Source organism: Haliotis asinina, chromosome 10 (genome assembly GCF_037392515.1).
Source record: "Haliotis asinina isolate JCU_RB_2024 chromosome 10, JCU_Hal_asi_v2, whole genome shotgun sequence".
Taxonomy (NCBI): Eukaryota; Metazoa; Mollusca; class Gastropoda; order Lepetellida; family Haliotidae; genus Haliotis; species Haliotis asinina.
The window spans coordinates 14,679,351-14,706,591 of NC_090289.1; the positions used below are offsets into that span (position 1 = coordinate 14,679,351).

Below are 27,241 nucleotides of genomic sequence, written 5' to 3' on the forward strand. Positions count from 1 at the left end.
GTGTGTATAGCTGTGATACTGCCATGTGTGTATAGCTGTGATACTGCCATGTGTGTATAGCTGTAATACTGCCATGTGTGTATAGCTGTGATACTGCCATATATGCAGCTGTAATATTGCCATGTGTCAAAATATAAACAAGCAATGTGAATGAACTGTAATCCTGTGCATGTTCTCTCTACGTCAAAGATACAGGCTTGCAGGAAGTGAATTCATTACAAAGAATTCTCAAGTTTTCCTTTTGAGATCTCACAGGCGTCAACCAACCTTTGACTTTTGACCTTTAAACAAGGAAATGACCAACTCTGCTGCATTATTTTGCAAACTCTGTCAGTGTTAGTGAGAGAACGGAACTGGAATCCAGGTGCACAAACTCACGCGAACATTAAATTGTATTTGTTGTTCAAACGGTTGCTTGAAGGTTTCTGAAGTTCCACTCAAGTTTGTGGTTATTTTTCAAACGTAAGCTAAAATTTGTTGACAACCATTTGTGCTTTAACATAAAAATGTACTGAGAACTAGATGACCAAATGAAGTCATCTGAGTGATCAGTAGAAAATTGTGTCACCAAGCTTGTAACGTCACATATTACTGCGCACATATTTGTGACGTCATAGATATGCAGGCACGTCTTAGGAAGTTTAGTTTCATGATCAGTGGCAAATAAAATCACATTTTAAAAAATTTTAAAGTAAGAATGACACTGTATGATAAATAGGTTATAACACTCATGTGTTTTGGGATGGTTAATATCCTGCATTGGGAATAAACATATCATGATATTAACCATCCCAAAACAGACTCGCGTGATAACATATACTTCACTGAAAGTTTATTATTTTCACATTTTTACACATTAAGAGCTGTATTGAGTCATTCTATGATTTCAACTGTAGATTATCTGCAATAAACTGACAGTTTACTGACTTACATTCTGACAGCAAATTAAGAGCTAATGCTTTATTCCAACCCAGGGTATTATGAATGTAGGAAAGTTTACAAGCAGCACAGATATCAAGGCATAAAGATAATGATAATTGCATCACTCTCGTACTGCATGAACTTTCTTTGCAGGATATTTGAGCTTATTGTTGTTATGGATTTTCAGATGTTTTAATAATGCTGTCACTTCAATGCTGTCATTTCACTCCAACATACATACTACTTGCCATTTTGTGCAAATGATTTTCAAAAATGTTATAGGCTTTTACATTATTTGTAGCAAATGTCACTTTACAAGTATGGTCTCCTTGAGACAATACCTAATGAAATCATATAAAATGTAATATCTGAATTACAAATACATCACAATCTTATATATTGAGATGCTATCTAAGACAACTTCATAATTTCACAAAACAATTTTGAAATTGTCCATCAATATAGCCTCCTTTTTCTAATGCCTGGCAGACAAAGGTACAGTACAGAATTTGCACCAAGATTTAGGTGGTGTAGAAAAAAATAGCACGACCTATAACCTCCTGACCCTAATTATTTCTAAGTCTAAAGTTTAGTCCAACCTAGGAAGTCATCGGGTGACCAAGCCCTCTCAATAACCGGATGTTTTCAAGTGAATGCAAGTGCACAAATTAAGATAATTACGTGAGAGTGATTGACATCAGTAGTTACATACCTCTTGGTCACTTTCATGTATCGTATCTTCCTTGGTGAGAGCTGAAATGCAAGAACTGGTCATTAGACAACATCAGAAATATCAGTCACATGTAAATTGTAAAGTTGTTGCTCACGACTTTCAAGTATCATCAACAGTCAAATAAGACCCTGCCAATCTGAGGCTACTGTAAAATCAGTGATACCCTTCCTTGCAGGGAGTGTGTGGGAAAGTGTTTAACTCTGCTCTAAGCAGCAATACAACATAATCACCATGTGTCAGCTTCTTTGAGAGGGGAGACAGAACTGATACAGGTACTAAGAGCTTCAATTATGGTGAAAGTCAGGTTTACAAGAATGGTTGACAAACTGAAAATTGTAATCAGGGAAAATCTTGAATTCATGCCAAATATCTCAGGATTCTGCATGTTAAAGGGAGACAACTCTGGATAATGACTGCTCTAGCAGTAATATGACTGTATCTCATGTCCCCACTTGCAAGATGACTTTGTGAGGGAGGTCTTACTTTCTAAAATGCATGCTCCCTGTTTTCATAGAAATATGTATACATCAAGGTCATGAACATTGCATATGGGGCTGGAATGGCAATGTGCTTAAAATTCACTGTTTTCTATTATGATTTCATGATATAAATTGTTGGTCAAGCCAACTGTTTACTGACAAAGGAACATGCAACTATTATTTCAGAACATTGTTTTGAACTTACTTTTGCTTCAAATTTTAATTTAAACAGAGGACGTGGTGCATGAACATTCTCACATTAAACATTCAGCCTGTAACATCCCACCACAAAATCAGCATGGTAAGCCTTGGACAGACATTTCTTTTCACAAAATGTACAGATTTTTAAAATGTTGAGTGTTTAACCAGTCAAAAACCTATTTCAAAGAATCATTGAAACAACTGGACTCTTGCAATTACTTCAAAGGAATATCAAAACAGCCATTAACCGTGATATGCTTGTCAGGACTGGCAATATTACAGCACGTTCAGAGCTAGCTGAATTGAAATATGGGGTAATTGTTTTTTCCTTCTCATTTTAACCAACATCTATTTGCTCCCAGAGATACACTGGCAGGTCATAGCTATGAGAGAGCAGAATTGCATCAGATATTCTGTCTTAAATGTTTAGAGGTTACTTGGACCCCATTACGATAATATTGGGGTCCCTCCAAAAAATAAATGAGTTAATTCTTTAGATTTATTATACAAAATACAGAGGATGTGAAAAATCAGAAATTCATGAAACAGGAAAATGGAGAGAAAGGTTTATGTTACAACACATCCATCTCTTATGATAAACTTGGAAAAACTGCCGTAGACAACATGGAAATGTGAGAACACCATTTGTCATTAAAAAAAAAAAGCTTCAGTCAAGTACATTACAGTTTCAAAAGCTCAAAATACTCAGTTTACCAAAGCAAAAAGACCTGGGTTTTGAACAGTTTATGACAGACACTTGGTCAAACCAGTTAACTAAAGTTGCATATGTGTTCCATGTAATATTTGTGTGACTAAAATGCATTTCCGAGCCAACACTGGAATTGTTGCTAATTCATGAAGACACCAGATGATTGAAAACAACCTATGGAATGATGTTCGAAATGTCAACAAAAGATTGGTTCAAATTAGCAATACCAGATAGTTCTGATCCTGTTGTAGATATTGTTTTGTCTCATTTTAGACATACTGTGTTGGGGACAGGTGTGGAGAACTCTCCTGCATGGCTGTACTGCAATGCTATGCTGAATCTAAAAGTTTGTTACAATGCAACCAATGAGTGGGAAGAACATTATCCTGCTGCGATGTAAGTTTACATCCCTGCATTGTCACTAAGGATAGGACATGATCTTGAATAATGTGGTCAAAGCATGAACAGTCACTGAAACTGCCATGATCTCTGATGAGTTGTGTTCTAACATCAGTTGTGATGTAAACCTGTACAATTACACTTCCACCTAGAAACAGATCACATTGAGTAATATCAAACACTAAACATTTCCCAGCTGCCTGTCACCCTTGCTTGACCATAAGAACTGTGCAAATGAAACATGGATTCATCTGTGAACAGTGAATAACATACTTTACGGGAGTGTCTTGCCTTGCAGATCCTCAAAAATTGAAAGGTCATGTACAAAGAAAGATGTTGATTTTATGTACAACAATTATTCTAATTACTTGTTTAAAAAAAAGAACAGCTTTTTAAAATGTCAATGCTGAAGGCACCTGAGTAAAGAGATGAGTTAGGGGTGAAACAGATTTCGAGAGCATCACGATGACCATATCTCTGTCTATTAGACAGATGCTTCTACTACAAATTGGTCCTCACATCACAAATATATTACTGTCATGTCCAGTGCACCAGTATACAGAGGCAGATGTAGCTTTTTGAGGAGGGGATGCAGGCAGGGGTGCCCAGTACATTTAAACACTTTTCCACGAGGGTTTCAATGGTCAACTTTCAAGACAAAATGAGGGAGGGTGTTCAAACCATGGTATATAACATTTATATCAAAGGACTTTATCATGTCTACCCATGTCTTAGCTAAGATAAGTAGTGCTCACAAACACACACACAACTGCTATGAAGCACCCATATAGGCAAATGGAGGAAATCCTTCATCACACTTTCTCACACCTGTTACAATTATTGTGCACTAAAACTTATGTGAATAACTTCTTTGTACTTATACGAAGAAATGAGCCCTATTTTCGTTATCAGAATACCCAGAGATAAATATTTGCAAGTCATCAAACATCTCAGTTGATCACTCACATGTCAGCGCGTCATTTTGAATCATATGAACTGTTTCGAATTGAAAGTGTATCAGCTTATCAACGTTTTTAGATCAGTAGAAAAACAGATTTATGGAAAACTTGATTTCCGCATTAAAGCAGGACAATAATTTCAGATTACTCACATGCTTCCTAGTATGCAACAGCTATGTTCATTGGTTATTTGGAATCTCCAAAACACAAAGAGACTAAATATCTTGAATATCTCAAATGTATTCAGAGTGAAGAATTTTACCTGAGAGAAATTTCAACCTGTTTTATAAGGTTGGGAGGTGCAAATGCCTCCAACCAGTACCAAAGTATTGTCTGTTAGTGCTTCTAATGTTTGTATTGCCTATTTCAATTTTCACTTGCTTAATATACTGATTTGCTCAAAACTGTGCAATGCCATATGTAGACATGCATTGAATGACAAGGCTTCTCTTTACATATGTGTAGCTGGTAACAAACAAAGTTATTGATCATTATCACTACATAATGTTGTGTTTCAATCAAGGAAATGGAAAGTCTTGGCTACCTGCAAATATTCAAATAATTATCATATTTTCATATTATTATCCTGGGCACAGAACTGGCATTTTAATGAAAAGCAAAGTCAGTACTGCAGCATAGATGTCCCAACTAAACTAGACATGGTGAGGTGAAATGGGGGCTTAACACTGCACTTAAAATATTTTGCTCATACGACGATGAGCGTGCATGTGTATGTGTGACTGCTTGTACTAGCCCAAACTTCAGCTGGTTTTATAGTGCCAGTTTACTGAGGTACCATGCTGCAGTGAAGCATAAATACCCCACTCAGACACTTTATACTGACTCCGACCATACCTTGTTGTACCCAGTATTGCCGAGCACCAGGCAGGGACCAAAAAGTAAGGTATTTTAATGTCTTTTGGTATGATGCGCTGGGCACTGAACCTATGACTTCTACTGTCTTGGCGGACACTCTAAGCACTGCACCATAGAGACGGTCAGACTAGATATGAATGAGTCAGTGTGTTTATACATGTCTTTTCAACAAGGACCACTGTCACAGCTTCAACTAGACAACACACCATAACAACTGTTGAATGAACCTTACAGATGCCGACAGTGATAGGTCACTTCCTCATATAAGGTACATACACTTCTTGGCTACTCACACATGCAGGAACTTTATATAAAAGCTTGTCAATATCATTACCACAGAAGCTACTCCACAGAATAACTGAGTGTTGTCTTATACCATGGATGAAGACATACCAGCAATGTCATGACGACCTGCAATTAGTCAGGTCTGGGCCCTGACAGAAGTGGCTGCCAGTACAGTGAACTATCTGTAGCATCAGACTATGCTAAAACAGAATCAGGTTTACACTGCAACCCTCAGATACTCATTTTATATTAACCATGACAAAGTACATGTATAAGGACATACTGCCAGATATTTATATGGAACAAATGCATGACATTGAACATTCCCTATAAATTGTCTATCTGGTCAAGCAGCAACTGTCAACTTCGTAACATGTTATTTTATCATTTTTATGATGCTTATGATTAAATCTGACAATTCTAACATGTACAACATGAGACTGCCCAGACAGAAATGTTATCAGCCCAAAGGTGCTACCTGTTTCCTGGTCTGTAGCAGTCATCAAGCAATGTTACTGTAATGTTTCAAGCCTGCTTTCCAACTAAACATTTCCCCAGTGACAACACAATCCTGCACATCAACATCAACTGGGACTCTCTACATGTTCCTTCATATGTGTACAGGGCTATTTAAACAGACGTCTGACACTAATGGAAGCTGACAATAGCTTTCTGGCCAACAATTCAGTTTACTCAGGTCAACAAAGCAATCTCCAAGCTACTGTCACAACTTGCCAGGATAAACATGTGATAGTGATAATCTCTCACAGACTCCCTTGGCCATCTATAGCTATAATTACCCATGTGTCTGTTATGAAATAATACGGACAGTTAGAGTGCTCTAACTACTATAATTGTGAAGAGAAGGACCATTGTCTGAAAATGATCTTTGGTTTATGGTGTAGTATGAGATTATGTTTTGATAAATGTGAATTGTGCCATTCCTAGTGCCAAACATTACTTTTTTTCAGTGAGGCAGTCATCAGATTATACCCATGGTACGTGAATTAAAGGTCAAACATCACAGTGCCTGTTTTTGCACGACCGTGGATGCCACTGGGTGGGAGGTTACATGCTAAAGACTGTTCTAGTGCTACAAGTACACTTTTGTCTCAAAATTGGATTTACCGTCATCCATAGTGCTATGCACTGTTGCAACTGCATGAAGAAGGAGAAAAAATGAAATAGATACATCCAAACAATCTGTGAAGGTCTGTGTTGGACCCTTGGCAAAACCTGCCATTGGTAAGAGTAGCCTCCTAAATCAGGTTGTATCACTCACTAACTTCCTTGATGCATGTCATCATATCAGAACTGAATAGATTGATGTTCATGATATCAATCACTAGACTGTCTTGTTCAGACTTCATTATTTAATGGCTACCTTCATATCATCATACTGCTACAATAATCATGAGTCTATTTGCAGCAGAAGAGTTATGTTAGGCAGCCATTACCAAAGATTGGTTTGTGAATCATCAGGTCACAAGAATATAAATCATTTTTTACCACAGTTATGGGTGCTCATCATTCATGTTTCTGTCCAAAGTATGCAGACAACATGCAAATATATCAACAACACACTGTACATGGTAACTTTGTCACTTTGTAAATAGCATTTGGGAAAGGATGACTGACCATATTCATAGCACAGCAAACAACAATCCTACAGTGTACAGAATTTCTCATGGAAGTCTTGGGGTTCACCATAACCTTCTGTTAAATGGGAGAGGCAGTATCTTGTTCATAATCTACTATGACATTCAACCCATGAAGGTCTGGGTCAGATTTACCTTCAGTAACCCATGCTTATCGTTAGAGGGGACTAACGGAATCGGGTAGTTAGGCTCGCTGGCTTGTTTCTCAATTGCACAGATCGATGCTCATCTTGTTAATCACTGAATTGCATGACTGCCACAATATACCTTGAATATTGCTGAGTGGTGTAAAACTAATCTCTATTTCATTCACCAGAACACTAGGTTTTGAATGGCTGAAAAGAGGTTAATGCTCCTGAAATATCTTTAAAATTTCTAGCCTTGAAGCACTACATACTGTACATAAATACCTCGACAGGCTATATGTCCAGCTATCTAAATAAGCCTGATATTTGGAAAGGTAGTGAACAGCTTCTGTATCTGAAGTGAAAAGAGGCCAGGCCTTTAATAGACACAAGGTCAATGGCTTGCCCTATATTGGAACTGAAGACATGTCACTAGTGTACAAGACTGTAAAGATTGCCTCTGAAGTTAGGTCTTTTTATAGGACACTTTACTAGTCAAAAGAAAATCCTATTGACGACTTTGATCAAGGTGAACTTTTGTCTGATCACGATTTACGTAAACTCTCTTTGGAAGTAAGCAAATCTATTGATCATCCCATTACTGAAGATGATCTTCCTAAGAGTCTAAAAAAAACCACCAACAATAAAAGTTCTGATCAGATGTCTTCTCATAAAAATTCTGTGAGTTCTTTTGGAATAATACTTTACACTTAATATCACAGTCACTTGATTGCAGTTTTACACATGGCAGTCTCTCTATGACACAAAACAAGGTATTATCACATGCATACACTAAAGTGATAAGCCTTGATGATATATTAAGAACAGACCAATTTCTGTGTTGGCTTGACCTGAATGATTGAAAACTTTTCTCCCAAAGGCATAGGAGGAGATTAATGTCTGGGCAATGACATCAGATAATTAACTGATATCATGCAACGAAAAGAGTCAAAAGACATACCTGGTATGTTTTCTTCTAGTAAAGGCATTGAATGGTGCGGCCTGGTCTTTTATCAACAATTCTTTTTTATCAAGTTATTTTTACTAACAGTGTCAAAGTGGATTAATGTTTTGCAAAATGTTTCATGGTTATAAATGTTCAAAAATAATTGGCTCAAGGAGGCAGTATTCAGGGACACCCTTTCTCTCTATAGATTTTTATCTAGCATGTAGAAATTATAGTTGGTTTTGTTAAGAAGACAACAGGGTCCAGATTTTTTAAATGCCTTCATGGTCTTAGAGTTAAGATAGTCGTAAGTGCCATACATTAACATTAACTTACGACTTTCTTAGCTTTGAAAATCAAGATCCAGAATTTCAAGGGTGACATAAAAAATCTTGAAAATATTTTGGATCTATTGTTGATTTGTTAAATACATTTTGCTAAGATATCTGGTATCAAGATTACTTTAAAAAATTGTCAGTTGTTGGAACTGACTATAAGAATCTATGTGACACCACTTGATAGACTTGAAACTATCCTTTCTGTTCCTATTTTAAAACTTTATCACGTGTTTCTAACTCTTAAAAAAAAAACCTGCTGGAAAGTTTCTGACAGGACTCATAAATACTCTATTCATTCTTCCTTGGTGTGGAAAACCTGACAGAATAAAGAAATCAACTTCATGTAAATCCATTTAGGATAGAGTTCTTGGATTTACACAGACATCAACTGCATGTAAATGCATTAAGGATAGAGTTCTTGGTAGGACTGAAATCAACTGCATGTAAATCCATTTATAATAGAGTTCTTGGTAGGATTGAAATCAACTACATGTAAATCCACTTAGGATAGAGTTCTTGGTAGGATTGAAATCAACTGCATGTAAATCCATTTAGGATAGAGGTCTTGGTAGGATAGGCATCTTTGAGTTTGTCAATGCACTTAAACTAAGAAGGACTAGGACCTATTCGATGACACATTACAACCCACATGTAAGAATCCTTTTTTGCAATGTAACAATTTATTTGTAATTGGAGGTGCATATGAGTAAATATTTCTACAACAACTTGAAGGAATGCATCACCTGTCTGAATACTTAAAATACTGTTTAAATCCTCTGAGGATTATCATCATAGAACAAGTATCCCATAACAGCAATATTTCAGTCGGAAGTGATCATGTTTCATATAAGATATGGCCTAACATTAACAAAATAAAAATATTTCAAAACAGCTGGCATTGAGAAACCCAATAATACTGTACACTGAAATGATAATCCTGAAGTTCAAAGTTAATTTTCCATCTGAAAAGGATGCAGACCAGGTATTATCACTGATCTAGATGGTACATGGTAAATCTGAACATACATGAAATGCATAAATGATATTGTTCAACTGGATTCAAAATTTGTTAAAATTACCCAAATGCCAAACTATGGTAGTTTCTATTGAGAATACTCCATTATTGCAGCAATTTCATACCATGTCACTTAAAGCAGCCTCCAGTAATGAATGTACTTTCTGCAGTAATGAAGTACAATCAGTTCCTCAGCTGTTCTAGGACTGAACTCATGTGTAAACTCTCAGTAAGTTATTTTCAGACATGAAGTAAAGTGTACTGGTATGGAATTAAACCTCAGCCTTGACTTATACAAGAGATTTTTGGTTTCAAATGAAATCCTTGACCTGATTTTGTTAATGGCAAAATCTTCACATGCAAACACCAAGTTTCTAACATAAGTGTAAGTGTAACACATTTCTTCAAGATGGATATTAAGTTGAGAAAAGAACCGGTAATATGCAAAGCATTGACCAGGGAAGTTTTAACAGAAATGAATGCTCCATCAGTCTCTTCCTGAGAAAAGAAGGACCTGTATTATTTGCTTGAATTAAAATTTTTCTCTGTGTTCACTGTGTTCCTCTTGCATCTGAGAGTGAATGTGTAAGTGAATAAGTTGTCCTCGTCTCTTTTCTTTTGAAAACAAACAAGAATTCCTTTCAGATACCATTCTTTGCTACACTAGCTTGAAGGAAAGCTTCTGCTGAGAAGCATAAGAGGCAACTAATTGTATCTGGTAGTCACACTTATTGACTTGGTTGACACATGTCATCGTATCCGATTTGCCCATGCTGTTGATCACTGGATTCACTCCTTTATCTACAGACCGCCATCACATAGCTGGAATACTGTTGAGTGTGCCATAAAATAACCAACCATCACAGCAGGCATTTACAAAAAAAAAAGAAAGATAACTAAAAAGATACTTACTGATGGTAAACGCTGACTATCTAACATGACTCACAAAAACAACTACTTGACATGTTCAAACTGTGCAAATATCCAACAGGTTGACAAATGAAAACATAATCTTTGGATTTAGTTTTATGGTTTAATCTAACTTCTTCAAGAGAAACTGTGAACAAAGAGCATATATATCTTGAACTATTTTTACATTTATAACAAGCTGTGACCTCTTATGTGACTATTCTAAGATAACATGCATAAAACATTTGATTCCAAATTAGGTATCTACTCTACAAAGAGACTACATCAAGTTTCAAAACATAGCTTTGTCTCCTAATTTGATACTGTAACATACATGTCACTGAGCTGTTTGCCCATGGGAGATGAAAGCAGTACACTGTATGCATGGCAGTGACCTATTGCTCCATACAGAACACACTGAGCACACAGCGCAGGTAAACTCACAAAGGTTTCACATACAATGTAATCAGCTGCAAGTCATAACATGTAAGTCATATCTTCTCCCAAAAATTTCATTTGTTCCCATGTTGATAATAACAAGCCAGATAATAATGCTTTTCCTCTGAATTAGGTTTTCACAAATTAATTATTATATTTGAGTGGCACATCTGTGGCACATCATGTTTTTGTCCCCAGGTACCTACAGACAAAGAAAATCATGGTAACTGATGATGAAATACACCACATAAATAGCCCTATAGTTCATTACGCTGTGTGTGATTGGGAATGTGTGAGTGTATGCCACTTTTAGCAATATTCTAGCAAGATCATGGAGGGAGATACCAGAAATGGGCTTCACACATTGTACTGATGTAGGGAATAGAACCTGGGTTTTAGGCATGTTGAGCAAACACTTTAACCACAAGGTTACCTCACAGCTTCGAGTGCCTGAAAATGGCTTCAGTTATCAGTGAATGTAAATGGATGCCTCCAAGTTTGTTTACAAACATCAATACAACGTCTCCAACCTCACATTCTTCACATATTTTAATTAACCTGTTACATTGAAAGTCTGGGTTTGTTTAAGACTTGCGTAAATCTCTAAGGTAATAATTAATAGTTAAAATGACAATTTCTACAAAAATATGAATATAGTTCTATCAGACTGGCATTATCAGTCTGTCTGCTTATCTGCTTATCGCGGCTTGCCAGTTTCAAGGACAGACTTACTATACATCCATGGGCCTAGCCTTCAGTACAGATTTGGAATAAGGGTATGTTTGATTCACCATTCGGGTATGTGTGAGTCCTACTTGGGGTGTTTTTCCACAAGAATTATTGGGATTAATGCTAAAAGCACCACCAACAAAAGGAAATCACTAAATAAATGCCCTATAACAAATGGTACCAAATTGTTGACCCTCCTCTTCCAATGACCAATATCACTGTCATCTTCCCTTACGATTAACACTTAGTTGACATCTAGCGAAGGTAGCCATATTAAATAATATCCCATCTATTTGCAAGTTTGATCTAATCTAGTTGAATTTGGAAGGCCAACATATGAACTTAAAAAAAACAAACAAGAATTAATACAATTCCCATGTTGAACACATATGTTGTTTAGTAGGAGGATTTCAAAACTGATAGCTGTATGTTTCTTGGAAATTGATGAGAAAGTAAATGAATAATATAAGACATGAGACATGTATCCCCGGGTATTTATGCTTTGGGGAAGTTGTCTCTTCAAACAATGAAGTCCTTAAGTGGGTCTGCAACACTTTATTTGATGTCTTCAGATACAATTACATGAGAGTGCAGCAATAGCCAGGCTGCATCACAGAGGTCATTGTCAGCCCACATGCCTACTTGGTGTCCATGGATCAAGTCGTCTTCCAATACATGAGAGGAAGGTCATGTCATTAATTCACATTCCTAATATGGAAGTACCGTTCTGTGACCCTAGCCTCTGATACATGTTTGACACAACACTGACAACTGACATTACAATAAAGAGAAGCAACGATAAAATATATAATGTTATAGAATATAGAATAATATAGAATATGTGATAACTACCAACGATATTGTTTTAGGTCATATTATACTAACTCGAACGGTAACCTTACCCTAAACGTAAACCTTACCCTAAACCTAACCCTAAATGTTAGCCTAACCCTAGCCAAAAGTAAACTCGCTTGCTTTCAAGGTAGGTATCCGGTATTCTGTAGTCTTACCACCTGCTGTCTTATTTACTGCAACAAACCACAACATATGTAATCATGGTACTTGCTGAATTATTGCTGAGATATTTAGTACAAGTTACAGTCTGTGTCAGAAGTTTTGACTCCTGTGGCATGAATCTGCATTAGGGAAACTGTTGGTACGATCAGCATAGCCAAGTCAAACCATTTCAATGAGGTAACAAGTTTGGTTTAACACCTCTGTGGACAGTGTTTCAAGTTATATCAAGGCCTGTCAGTCTAACATGGTACAAAAGTACAAAATGATGCCCATCTCATATGTTTGCCACTATAGTGACACCCACAAACATGAGAAGCTACCTGAATGTTGATATATACTAGCCTGACTAGATTTTTACTAGCCACAGACTAGCGAGCCACTGGCTGTTTCACACGCTACTTGTATGTCGCCATCATTACATTTGAGAAGATTTACGTTTTCTGCTAATGCTGTAAATGAAGTTTGGTGGAACTACAGAGGAAGGAAAATGTCACGGTTCTTGTCGAAATCTTACAGATCAACATCACAGAATTACATACTTTACAAATATGTCTGTAATGAACAGAATTTTTCAATATGGGGGTCACTAGATTCAAAGCCACAAGCCAAACACATCAAGGACCCAAAGAACATCCTGTTCTGTTATTTCCAACACTGCAATAAACTGAGTCTGTCTGTCCCTGAAGCACACTATTTTCCCCACTGCCTTGACCTCCCTGGAATGCTAAAACTTTAAATAAAGCAAGTCTAGATTTCTTCAAGTTCCTGAATCTCTGGTCTCCCTTGGGTTCCTTTTCTATATAAATGGGTTTGTTTGTTACTCTAATAGTGTTATATATTCAGAGATCAACATTAGTCTACACACCCTTTAACCTCTAAATCTACCAACTACAGTCTAACGACAAGACAGAACCATGCAGTATCAGTATGGAAGAAAACTGGCATTTACTTACAACATGAATGTTCTGCCCTACCTTTCATGTGTGGGAAAGGTCTGGCTGACCATGAAATATTAAGTCAAGATGTAGGGAGGGCGTGCACTTGCAAGATTGATTATATTAGTGTGAGATGGTAACTGAACACAATCATCATTACGAGTCATGTGTATAACATGCTCTGGTATGTAATCAACTGCTTGTATGTTTTTCCACTTATGTTTATTTGATTGACAGCTAATGATCACACTCCTGCCTCTCTTCCAAAATATTCACTATGGATAAATCATACACTTGAGAAATGGTACATGATAATTATGAAACATGAAACATAAACTGTTCCTTCAAATGTGTGTAGTTAAACATGTCAGGTTTGAAAAAGAATCTTTACCCTGAAAGCATCAGCTGTTACTTCCCAGTTGTGTAGTCTGTGAAAAATTATTTCAATATTCCAGATAAACATCTTGGTAGAATTCCCAAATGTGCTAGCTTGTATATCACCAAAACTGATTGCAATCATGAACAACTCATAAAGATTCTGCTTAACAGGTTTTGTGTTTATTGATACCAATATTTCTAAAAAGAAAAACAAAAAATATTTTTTTAACAATCTGGAAATTACCACCCACCAAGATGCAAGTTCCATCAAGACGCATATTCAAAAAACATGCCACATTAATAACTGACTCAGGAGCTGTGGAAATGGTCAAGGAAGGCATTGATTGACACCATACACAAGAGACTAAATGAGGACAGTGCACCTTGTCCAATACTGATGAAGGTGAAAGTTATATAACATGTTCAGATCAGACCAATTTCATATCTAGTTTTATGAATCCACCAGTTCTAGTTGTGCAAAAGAGTATATTTTTATACTTTTGTTCCAATCAGGCCTTTAAGTTTTCTGAGGGGCCAAAATATAAAAAATCAAGAAATGAAATTTGTCTGGCCTTAATAGGGAAACCTGAAACAGATACACAATCTAATATTACAAAAGAACAGACATTGTGTGAGGCTGAAACAGTGACTTTGGGAAGATTAAGGGAAATAAAATCTGTACTTGCATTAGTGCAATCTTAGATAATAGTAATAACCTTGTTGCCCCAGACAAAAACAGACTGCACAAGCAACTCATTATAAAATTACATACAATAAATGAATATTAGTCTTGATTACTATACATCATTATAACAAAATTATTCTGAGTCTAAGATCTTTGTACCTTATTTATAAAACCTTCATGACATGAACAGAAACAATCATTCAATCAATATCTGTTGTCATCTGAGGCACTGCAAGTCAGTTCCTCATCATTCTGTTTTCAAGCTCAAGACTGGAGAAAGGTGGCATGAATATGAAGTTGCATTTTGTCATTTCTGGCTGCACAAGTGCAAGTTCTAGATGGTTAAATCGACTCATGCTCAGTGACATATCACTTTTTCTGTTTTGGACAGATTCACAGATTTATATGCACCATGCACCACTTTCTGCACAACAATATATATATATGTTTGGATTATAACTACCTGAGTAAAATATTACATGAAACACCATTTGAGCGGTGGTTTAACTACAAAGTCCTAAATCCCTTTTCTGGTTTACCTCTTAAAACTAATCGATACATAATGAAAAAATTTTAACATGATTGAAAAAAGTGATCAATATATTCATTGAGTATGGGAAATTAACAATCAGTAAGTGATTGTAATGAGCGAGTCTATCTCTGCGATTGCATAATTGGCACATTGGCACATTGGCACAGGCAATATGCATAACTGGGATTCATCATAAATTCCTATCTCAAGCCATTGGCTTGTGATTGCAGTGGGCCTGGCTAAAATTGGTTTTCAGTGACCCAAGAGGCAACTAACAGGATTGGGTGGTCAGACTCACTGACTTTCACAGCATGTCATCGTATCCGATTTGTGTAAATCAGTGCTCATGCCTCCGATCTCTGGATTGTCTGGTCCAGACCTGAATATTTACACACTACCACCATATAGCAGGAATATTGCGGAGTGTGGCATAAAACTAAACTCACTGACTGCAGTGAAGCAACAACCAAACAAAAAAACAGGAAATCAATATATCAAATATGGAAGGACTGACCATAAATTAGCATACTGGAATTGAACCTATAATTATTGCTTGCTACCTGCCACAGTGACAAATAACATCATACTGGCTTAGACGGAAGAAGATTCAGTATTACTCTGAATGTTAGTGTCACTGAGTTGGTGAGTCATCAAGGTCACAGTGGCAGGTCAAACAGGATTGCATGTAAGTGAAGCAAGTTTTGTTGTGCATCAGAAAACAAGCAACAAACCAGTCATAGGTAATTAGTTTCAGTATCTCTTGGAAAGTAAGCCACCCATGAGTCATTATGTGAAATATCCTATTTTACATTACTACACACTTTGAATATGAGAGGCTTTGAAGTGATTACAATTTTGTAATTTGTAATATGGAGATACTGTGAATCACAAGATAGTAATATGAGTTGAAAGACAGTAATACTGAAAAAATACCAAAAAGACTTGCTACCATGGTTATGTAATTGTGTACATGTAGATACTTTTTTGATAAAATATTAAGGATGTCAAGTATAGTCGCGGAACTGTCTTTGCCACATGACTCCAGAATGCACCAAATCAAAAAAAAAAAATATTATAAGAATGTATGTCTGAACACCTATAAATATATATATCCAAGGACAAATATCGCAATAACTGATACTACCCCATTTGATATTCAGTTACAGGGAGGTGGGGTAGGATGGTGGTTAAGGCGATCAGTCATCATCCCCTGAACTTGGATTCAATTCCCCACAAGGGTACAATGTGTGAAGCCCATTTCTGGTGTCCCTTGCCATATTGCTGGAATGCTGCTAAAGGTGGCACAAAACTAAACTCACTCACTAATATTCACTTACATGCATTAAAATATTTTTGAAAAACAATGACAATTTGGCTTCCTAGGTATTCCCAAGAGAAATATCAGTAACTGATAAAAGGCTGAGTAGCTTGTGTGATGAATGACCGGCTACAGTGTACACTGCATCACAAAATGGATGAAGCACTTTGATGACTGAGGGAATTATTCATAGTCTGATACACCTGCAGCAGACACACTCTGCCTGGCAGGAATGGCAAGTTGGGGTCAGTGAGTTTAACTCTCCCCATCAAGGCAGCCTCAGTACCAGAAGCTGATGTGACCCTGCAGTTGGGGCACCCAAAATATAAATGAAATTGGCACAGAACCAGCAGTTAATAAGTTCATGGTTGCACTTGGCCAGAAATGATTATGCAAACATACTCAATTCCTTCTTCGACAAGACATCTAATGAGGGACATCCGTAGGTAGCAACTCATTCAGCTGAAGCAATCTGTCCGATGTATAAAGTGTCCTTCCATCAGTTTACCTACAAATACCTTGTCTTTTTCGTTTGTGGAACTGCTGAGAAAATAAATTAATTGTCCTACTTCATACAGTATCAACAACTAAACCTGTCACTGAAGTACCTTTCCGGATTAAGAAATATCTTAATCTAGTAAAGAAAAATGAATGAACAAATTTCACTCTATCACATTTATGATTACTGATCATTTTTAAAATGTGGCACTGTGTGCCCACATTAAAGTGATTTCAAAACGTTTGCACAAGTTTCAGAGAAGTTACTGGCAGTCCAATAACAGCAAATGAGGTTCATTATGGGCACTGGCAACAGGAAGCAGGTAGCCTGTTCATTTTCCAGTGTGAGCTTTTACCTGTTTTTAGTTCAAAGTTTAAAAACAAAAGCTGGCTTTATTCATGCCATGAATGAATCTGAGGCTTTGATGCCAGACATCCTGTTACACTTGCCTTCTGCCTGTTTCTTGAAGACGTTTTAAGAAAATACAAATAGAGCCAAGGCAAAACGAACACTTTAATGTTGAACAATTGTCAGCAATATTTTTACAAAACTACAGTTTGAGACCTAAATATAGTGGGTCACAACCTTGAAAACATCTTAGTATCTATGGAAAGTAACACTAAAAGGTTAAAGTGTAGAGAAAATGCAACCCAGTGACAGAAACCTCAAACAATCATATTATGATGTCAGAGAAGCAACAGGCGATGTGCCAGTGTAACCTGCTATTGTGTATGTACAAGTGTGTAAATGCAAGGTGACTCATACTACACATACCATAAAATTCAATGAGAAATTGGTGTGAAGAGAACAATACATCAGCTTGTACTCTGTATTAGCACTTGACTACATGTGTTTTAGATTATTGTTTCATTTAATTAAAATTTAAAAATAACATTTAAAATAAATACCTTAACTGATTTCTTGTTTCAATCACCTGATAATCATATCTGAAGATTTTAGATGCTACATTTGGCCTTTTTTCTTTCAAGTCATTTGTCTTTAACTCCTTGGTGCTGTTTTTCTAAATGCAATAGTCATAAATTGTTCAACTGCTTATTTCTATGACTGATCTAACAAAGGCCAGAAAGAATTTCTTTCTATTTAACACAATACTTCAGCACCTGTACTGCATCAAACAAAGGTCCCTTTTAGGATTTAGTATAAATTGTCATTTCCAGTTAAGGGAAAGAATAATCCACATTAAACTTTCCATCTAGTTATCATCAAGTGACATCTTGGTGTTATGCCATCAACATACCTCTTACTGGATTGGCATCTCATTATCTGCTACAGAACTGCCATTTAAATATTAACTATGTGTTACATAAATGTTACCTAATTATCTGCTATAAAACTGGCAACCAAGTACATGCTATAGTAATGCCAATATTGAGTTGACAACTAAGTATAGCCACAGAAATACTCATTATCTGCTACAGAACTACCATTTAAGTATTTACTATTTGCTACAGTAATGCTATCTAATCACCTGTTACAGTATTGTCATGTAAGTATATGCTACAGAAATGTTATCTTATTATCAGTTACAACTATGAGTAAGAATATGCTACAGAAATATTATCTATCAGTCTGCTACAGAGTTACCATGTATGTACATTCTACAGGAATGCTATCTAATCATCTAATCATCTGTTGTAGAGTTGCCACATGAGCAAATGCAAACACAGCGTAAACTTCTGAAGGAATATCAGCCACAAAACAAGGATAAATCTGTTCACTTTCGGATATGAGCATCGCTGGACGTCTGACAACCACCTAACCTGATGCCAGTGAAAGTGCCACCAGGCATCTGGTGGACTGTTTGATAGCTTCAGCTGAGCCACTATCTACATGATAAGCTCCAGCTAGCCAATCATCTACACAGCAAATGCCAAATTCAATCTGTCAACGGCTACACACATACTAGCAGGATGACTCAGTGTAGACGCTGGTGAAATGTCAGTTTTTAAGGTTAAATCTGATCGATCAAACACCATTATCTGGTGTTTGTGTGTATGAATGGGGGTGTTTATTTGAATTGGAGCTAATAACAGTTAAATGGTGAAAAATGCCAAGCCACCAAACCTATTTGACCACAAAACATTCACTGTTTACAAGCAATGGTTGGTGGCTTCGAAACTCTGAATGGTCTTACAGGCTAAGAAAATTAATATTATGACAGTAAATCACACATTGTCAGCAATTTGTTGATTTTTTATTCATCTAATCAATGTAATCTGAACTTCTGCCCATGTTTGGCCCTTCAAATAAAGCAATAAAAAGGAGGTTATATAAACATGAAAATATTTTCAAAGGCAATGAAATGTTACTTGCTCTGGTAAAACCATCAGAATGAATATTAATGCTTTCAATATCTAGCTCCCTCGTGTCTCCTAAGGCTTATATTCAGAACGGGACCATTTCTTTTTACTATGATGACTTCACATCATGTTAACTTAGAAGTCACAGCATCGCTGCAATCTGGTGCAGAGACATTCCAGGATCTGAGTTTCCTTACAAACAATATCTCTGATTTTTTCAAAATGCTTCCCCAAGACTATATGGTTTGTATATAACTAGGCTTTCACCATTATTCCTGTAACATGAAACCAACCGGTAAATAACTGAGACAGGACCAAACCAGTGAATGATATTATGAACAATGAGCGAGTGAGTCATCAATATTCCAGTTATGTGTCGTCTGTCTGAAAACAATCAGGTACGGGCAAGACAATCCACTGATCAACAGGGTAAGCTTCTATCTGCACAAATGGAAACCGATGACATGTGGCAACCAAGCCAGTGAGCCTGACCATCTGATCCCTAAACATCAATTCTAACCCAGACCTTCATGGGTCATGTGAACAATGGACCCAAGTCACTGAGTACAATTCAATGAAGGTGATCACTTGTTTCAATATGTGGTATCGGAATTCATATGACAAGCATATAGGCTGGGCACCACATGAAAAGCCGTATTCTATATGGAAGCAAATATGCTTGTATTCAAGAATAATACAATGAGCAGTGATGAGCTACAGAGTATGCACAATATCCATTACTATTCATGAAGAATACTACAGGCAGTGATAAGGGAACATGTACAATATGCATCAGCTTTGCGTCACAATAGTAAGTTCTGTATTGTGTGAGGCATATATTTTTATTCATGAACATTCTATAAATATTCTGTGAGATGTACACACTAGAACACCATGTAAATACTCTTTCAACATCAAATATTTCGATTCAGGGAACATTTCTCATTAAAGCACTATTTAAAACATGTCTTGTATACAATATGGAACCATTTTTGTCCCCTCAAATTTCGAAAATTTCTCCCCTCTACCTTTCACTGTTGAATTTGACAATGTCAAATTCAGTAAGGTCAGCAAAAAATAAGTGTCCTGTTCAGCCTCCTGATTTGTTCGTCTACTTATCTGACAAGTTAATCATGTTCATAAGTGGCTCTTCCTGGGCAGTGAAGGTCACAAATACACCAAGCTTATTACAAGTCAATGTTGAGAGAGTGGTCATCGCTTTGTGAGCCTGACCAAGATGATCATGTCTTTCTTAATGCACAGATCATGGCACAAGGCTTATGTCTGCTAACACTTGACTGCCCAGAGCTCCTGACAAGATTTAGCTCACATACCCACTGTATTTTTAGGAGTGGGTACAATGAATATTGAGTGGGCATTTCATTTTCGGTTGCTTATTGATATAAAATATATGGGCATTTCCATAATTGTACTCAGCGAAGAATTGTGATTGAGTAAGTTTACTGAGCAGGTATGTACTGCCTTATGTCATACCTAATCAAAACCAACTTAATTATAATGGAAATGATTTCATACAAAATCACTCACTTACATATACTGACAGTACAACACTAGTCCTTTACTAACAGTACAACTTTTCAATGACAGAAGCAGTTTTTATTCATCCATTCTGTACCCATATGTTATAACCTTTTTGTGTATGTAACATTTTGAATGCATAATTGGTACGCAACAATGTGTAATTGGAAATTTACTATACACAGCTTATCTGGGCCTCTGACTGCTGAAAACTTCCTCCATCACAGAATGCCATGTAATCATGTTGAGAGTAATGGATGTGGATTCAAACCATGTTCATCTACACATTTCACATAACATATAGATATACCAAGAGGCCACAGCATACATAAATAGTTCAATATCATGTATGATATGTATGTGTCAAAGAAGTATCTTGTTCACACTTACAAAGCTTGCCAAAACTTGCTGATATTCTTCTCTTCAGTTTCTTGATTCTGCTCACTTGTCCCTTATCTTTACCTGGAATGAATAAGGTTCATGTATATGAACAAGTCTAAGGGAATAAACAAGGTTGATGGAAATGAACAAGGTCAATAGGTCAGGACTGGCCAATGGAGTTTCAGTTCCTCTGAACCATGTAAAACGGAATTAAATAAAAAGTAAAAATTACAAACAGTAAAAAAACATGTCACATTCAGTGGCTGCCCTCACTTTCCATGTACCTGGGTGTAAATTACCGTAAATTGAAAAATAATATGCATAATGTTCTGAATACAATGATGAAACAGCTGTAATAATATTTGATCATTATATTACTTTGTTGAACCTGGCAAAGTCCTATTGAGGTGAAGGAATATTCACCTGTGTCCACATACTGACAAAGCTTTCAGTACCATCAGTAGTTAAATTAAGCTCTTGGTTGTATTTGCCTCCCACTGCAAAAGAAGGATCTTTTCAGCAGACAAATATTGTCTGTTCAAACAGCCCTTCTGGGACTGTTTCTCTCAAACCACCAGATCCAACTCCGAAGAGTTATGTATCGTTTCCAGGTTTAAAGCTGTTTGATGAAACATCAAGCAAAGTGTAAACAATTTTTCCAGATGTACAAGTTCAGGGACAAATCAGTCAGACCAACAATCTTTTGACAAGACAATCTTTTGTCAGTGTTGTGCTATAGATACAGAAACTATATTGAACTAATAACATGAATATTGCTAAGTTGGATTGTAGCAAGTGAGTGAGTTTAGTTTGCAGCTATATGGTGGTCATCTGTAATTTAGTAGTTAAAATAAAACAAATTGGCCTAGACACTCCAGTGATTAACAGCATGAGCATCTACTTTACCAAACATGTATGATCTGTGAATCAGGCCATTTGCCCACCTGACGGTCATCCCTTCATCGGGCTTAAGAAATATTGCATATAGGAAGTACCCATATTGGCTACTGCTACTTTGCGCATCCCCCTGTAGACGTAGTTGCTTTCTGGATCGGACACACACCTGCTATGCATGCACACGCAAGATTATTGGAGCTACGCATTTTAGGAATACAAAGTTTCTTTTCCTACAGCGAACACTGATATAAGTAAAATAACGAACAAGCATAAGAGCAATAGAAACTGATCTAAATGAAATAGGAAGTGAATGAGATGGGTCTAATGCGGAATAAGAGTTCAGTTGAGGATGTAAGCTGATTGAGGAAGGAAAGCGATAATGGTCCTGAATGTTTACCACTTGCTGAAACCTACGAGCACAGGGATAATGTTGACAAACCCAGAATCGAAGTAAAACCAGAAATGAAACTCATGATTATTGGTATCTGGTGCCACAACTCTGTACTTTAAACTGCAACACCTTAGACACCATGACTACTTAATGTCCAAACTACATTGGCCAACGCATCCATAATGCACTATCCTGTTCACTTTGAAGTCAGTGTGATTGTTTCACATAACAGTCAGTAATATTAATCTGTGTCAAAGCAGCATGTAAATAACTGAACATGAACATGAAAAACCAATGAATGAAAGCATCCGCATGATCTGGACATTTATACATGTCTAAACATTTGGGATTGGGAAAGGCAGGTCCCATGGGCCATTTTGCATATGAAAATAACAAATGGCCCATTGAAATTTTGAAGTTTACCACTGATAGAAGGGCAGTGACCCATTCTGAATTCAGAAAATGACTACTAATCTTGAAAATGGCCCATCATCAAAGATTTCTAGGCTAATCACTAAAGAATGAAAGCAAATTGAAAAGCAGAACATGAAATGAATCTGAAAGGCTTGGAGCTTACAATCCATGAGAAGGACAAAAATGGTATCTGTTCAACATCAACACAACATTGTACAAGCATAAAATATTTATACACTCTGTTAATTGTTTATCATTTTGAGAACATTATCATGATTGTGATAAAAAAAATCACTTAGCATTTTAACATCTTCTAGTATGTTTCACAAATTATCTGTTAACAACAAATCTGACCTACAAAGGACCTAATATTTTAAGGCCATCAACAGAAATTCAAACTACCCAATTCCTATGTCTCTGATATTCCTTTTAACCTGTGAGAGCTGGGTGAGTGAGTGAGTGAGTGAGTTTAGTTTTTACGATGCACTCAGTAATATTCCAGCCATACGGCTGCAGCTTGTAAATAATCGTCCAAACAATCCAGTGATCAACAGCATGAGCATCGATCTGCGCACTTGGCAACCGCTGACATGTGTCAACCAAGTCTGCGAGCCTGACCACCCGATCCCGCTAGTCATCTCTTACGACAAGAATAGTTGCCTTTTATGGCAAGCATGGGTTGCTGAAGGCCTATTCAACCCCGGGACCTTCATGGGTCATGACAGCTTATGCCCATGATTGATACATTATGTATAAACTGGATGTTTCTTTCATTTGATCATATGTGACAGTATAAACTTAAATAGTAAATTCTGCAGGCAAGTCTGACACACTAATACACATTTACTGTTGATGTCTGAATGGCTAACGTCACTATTGCCTTTCACATGAAAATTCCTGAATGTGATGGATTGTTTATTGTCAAACTTGACATTCTGCATTATTCCAGCTATACACTCTGCAATATGCCGGCTATATGGCGACTATCTGTAAGTAACTGAGTCTGGACCAGACAAACCAGTGATCAATAGAATGAACATCTGGGATATGATGATGTGCCAACCAAGTCAGCAAACCTTATCCGTTAGTTGCCTCTTACGACTCTTGGGTTACTGAACATCAGTTCTAACCCGGGTCTTCACAGATCTCCAAAATGACAGGGTATGAAATTTTATCCAGATGATAGGACTGGTTAGATTTGAATCCTGCCAGCAATGACCAAAACATACCTGCCTACAAAATATCTTTACATACATGATTGTCAAAATTGCAACACAAACTGTCAGGTAGGTGAATTTGAAAATCTAGCAAAACTGTGAAAGTAACCTGTCCCTATTGGGCAGGCAGATATTTTAAACACAGACAATCATTATTAAAACTTAGACATTAAGTTTTTTATTATAATCTACTGCTTTCCCAACAAGCCACTAGAGCAGGTGCTGAGAGGATGTTATAGTCTTACAATCTAAGCTATGGCTTCAGTAGTTTCCATGTTGCACATGGTCTTCCTGTTGTCCAATGTCGCAAGATTAATTCCACTGCACTGGTGAACAAGCAGCATATTGCTTCACCTTTACTTACATTTTTATCCAAATTCAAACAGGAAAGTTTAATGTAACTGGTATTCTTTAAACCATCTCATTGAAAGAAATACCAGAGAATGTAATACATTTGCATCTTAACCCAGGTTTCAAAAAAAATGTTGAAAAGCAAGTGACTTCGAGAAAGTATCTTGTCCTGGCCAATATTCCACTTGCCCTGATTTAATGACACAATGCGTGATGTTAATGTTTACTGAACCATTTATCGATGAGTGATAATTTCACTCTCTGCTAGCTCTACTTTATTATTATTGCAAAATCTAATATCTTCACTATGAGCAGATTTAAATTCATTCCAAAATTACTTGCAGTTTGAAATGATAGGTGGAAATTATCTAGTAGTCCATGGACAAGTAAGATACCATTATTTGTTTGCCCGAAATGAAAACTGACTTGTCCCTGGCGTTGGGCAATAGGATTTTTGAACCCCTGTTAACCATACCTTAAAGTGCATCAATAGTTTAGTCTCAATATCAGTTTAATTCAATGACTATAAAGAAAGAGAAAGGGTGCTTCATCCTTTACTTACTCATAAACATTAGAATTCCACCAATGAGCAGTGGTGCACTCTAACAATCCAATCTCTCTTAGCTCCTGCATAGTTAAAGCAAGTCATTGATCCGACATATACTGTGTCAAGTTTATCAGCCACCTGATCACGCTTATCATGTCAAAAATCCATTAAGTGCAGACTAGTTCTTCCAAGATGAACTGAGAAAGCGGACACCATAGAAATGTAATTGCCACAAATCCTTGAACCTCTAATTATATCTGTACAAATACCGCCTGAATGTTGAGCTTGTGTCATTGTTTATATGACAGAGTCAGAAGCAACTTTATGATCATGTCAGAATAACTACATCCTTTAGCTTAACCTGTCATTAACACATCCACAGTACTAACTCTTAAGTTGAGACTTATCTCACTGGGAAATTCAGGTTAGAACCGGTCTCAAGCAGCCTATACTAGTCATAAGTTGGGACTTAAAGGGTCAGGTAATAAGATTCAGCCACCTGCTTTATAGTATTTTTATTATGTACTAACAGCACTAATCAGTATTTCAATCATTGTCTGGTCCAGACTATTATTAATAGGTTTCTGCAACATTAAACAACAAACATTAATCTTGACTAGGCTGGTAGTTGCAGGGCACAATGCAGGGCACAATGGCTATTTTCTCAACCAGTTACATCCTTCATTAACTCTAGCTGGTACTACATGCAGGTGTGAGCTTGAAAGGGCTTCCGAGACAATGAGCTTGGATGGCATACTTACCACCTCACAGATTACAGACCATCTGGTGAGGGTGTTCACAGCAGATAGATAATAGGACTACATGCTGTGAATAAACAGCTGTGTAAACTGGTAGGCGTTTAAGAAGAGGACAAAACGACACCTATACCCTTTGGGTTGTTTTGTTTCCAGAGTTAGTAAATAACAAAATAACATGACAAATTAATGGGGTCTGTTCGAAAAGAGAAAAGATCTATTATTAAGGAGCATGGATACAGTGTTCAAGTATCGTGGTGAGTGGGAGGGCGTTGTTGAACAGCCACCTCCAAGTGTGTCAGCTTCAAAGTCCTATTTCAAGGCATTGCATATAACATAACTGCAAAACTAGGTAAACAAGTTAGGCATGCTTGAATAAAAATAAAAACACTGTCCTGTAAACAATGTAATTTTTATTTACAACTATATTTGTGTTCTGTAAATGTAAAATGATGTCTTAGATCTAGTTTTCTTTACCTCTTTCATCATTTGTTCTCAGGTCATGCTGTCCTCTTTGTAAAGATAATGCATTAGTAATCATCTAAAAGACTTGAAATGGGATTTTAAGGTTTAACTTTACAGTGTACCTGAGGTTTAATGGACATTAAATTCCATAGTAATCTGTGTGAGCTTTGCAGTTTTCCAGCCTTATGATGGCGGTCTACAAATATTCAAGACTGAACCAAACAATCCAGGGATCAACAGCATGAACATCGATCTATGCAACTGGGATACGATGACATGTGTCAAACAAGAGAGTGAGTCTGACCATGTGAACCTGATAGTGGACTCTTACAACAAGCATGTGTTACTGAAGATCAGTTCTAACCAAGATCTTCACAGGTCAGGTTAAATGAGTGTGGATGTGGGCCTCACTGATCATAATAAAGGGAAACATGACCTTTAAATGCATGGTCAGCAGTTCCTGTAACTTGGGGGACTCAGGCCACATGTCCACTCAAGCCCTGGAATATTTCTGTAGCCCATGAACGGATCAATCTCAAAGACTCCAGGCTTCTGGTTAACCTTGAACATCACTCACAGTTTGAGAGGACATGTCGCTTCTGATCCTGACTATGAAAATCTTGAGTGAGTGGGTGAATGAAGGAGAGAGCGAGTAAGAGATGAAAAAAAATGAATACTGCACTGAAAATTAAGAAATCATAGCCACTGGATATCTGGGATAAAGCGAAATATCAATCATGTAACTTGTTTTTTTTAAAAAGGGTCTTTGGCCTTTTTATTTTTAAAAGTCATTTTACAATGTCTAAAGGAAATAATTAAACATTAAAATGAATTTCACAAGATATTTTTCTCCTGCTTCAGTGGCACACTGACCAAGAA

At 36.8% G+C, this 27,241-nt stretch overlaps 1 protein-coding gene across 1 annotated transcript in view; it reads right to left on the reverse strand.

The window, feature by feature from the left end:
- The window catches only part of LOC137298926 (cyclin-dependent kinase 14-like), a 48,808-nt gene that overhangs the window by 15,950 nt on the left and 5,617 nt on the right, over positions 1–27,241 (reverse strand). Inside the window, exons 2-3 of the mRNA XM_067831307.1 lie at positions 21,335–21,406; positions 1,634–1,674 (exon numbers count right to left, since the gene is read on the reverse strand). Of these exons, the coding sequence (XP_067687408.1) occupies positions 1,634–1,674; positions 21,335–21,406 (113 nt within the window). The remainder of the gene's footprint in view (positions 1–1,633; positions 1,675–21,334; positions 21,407–27,241) is intronic.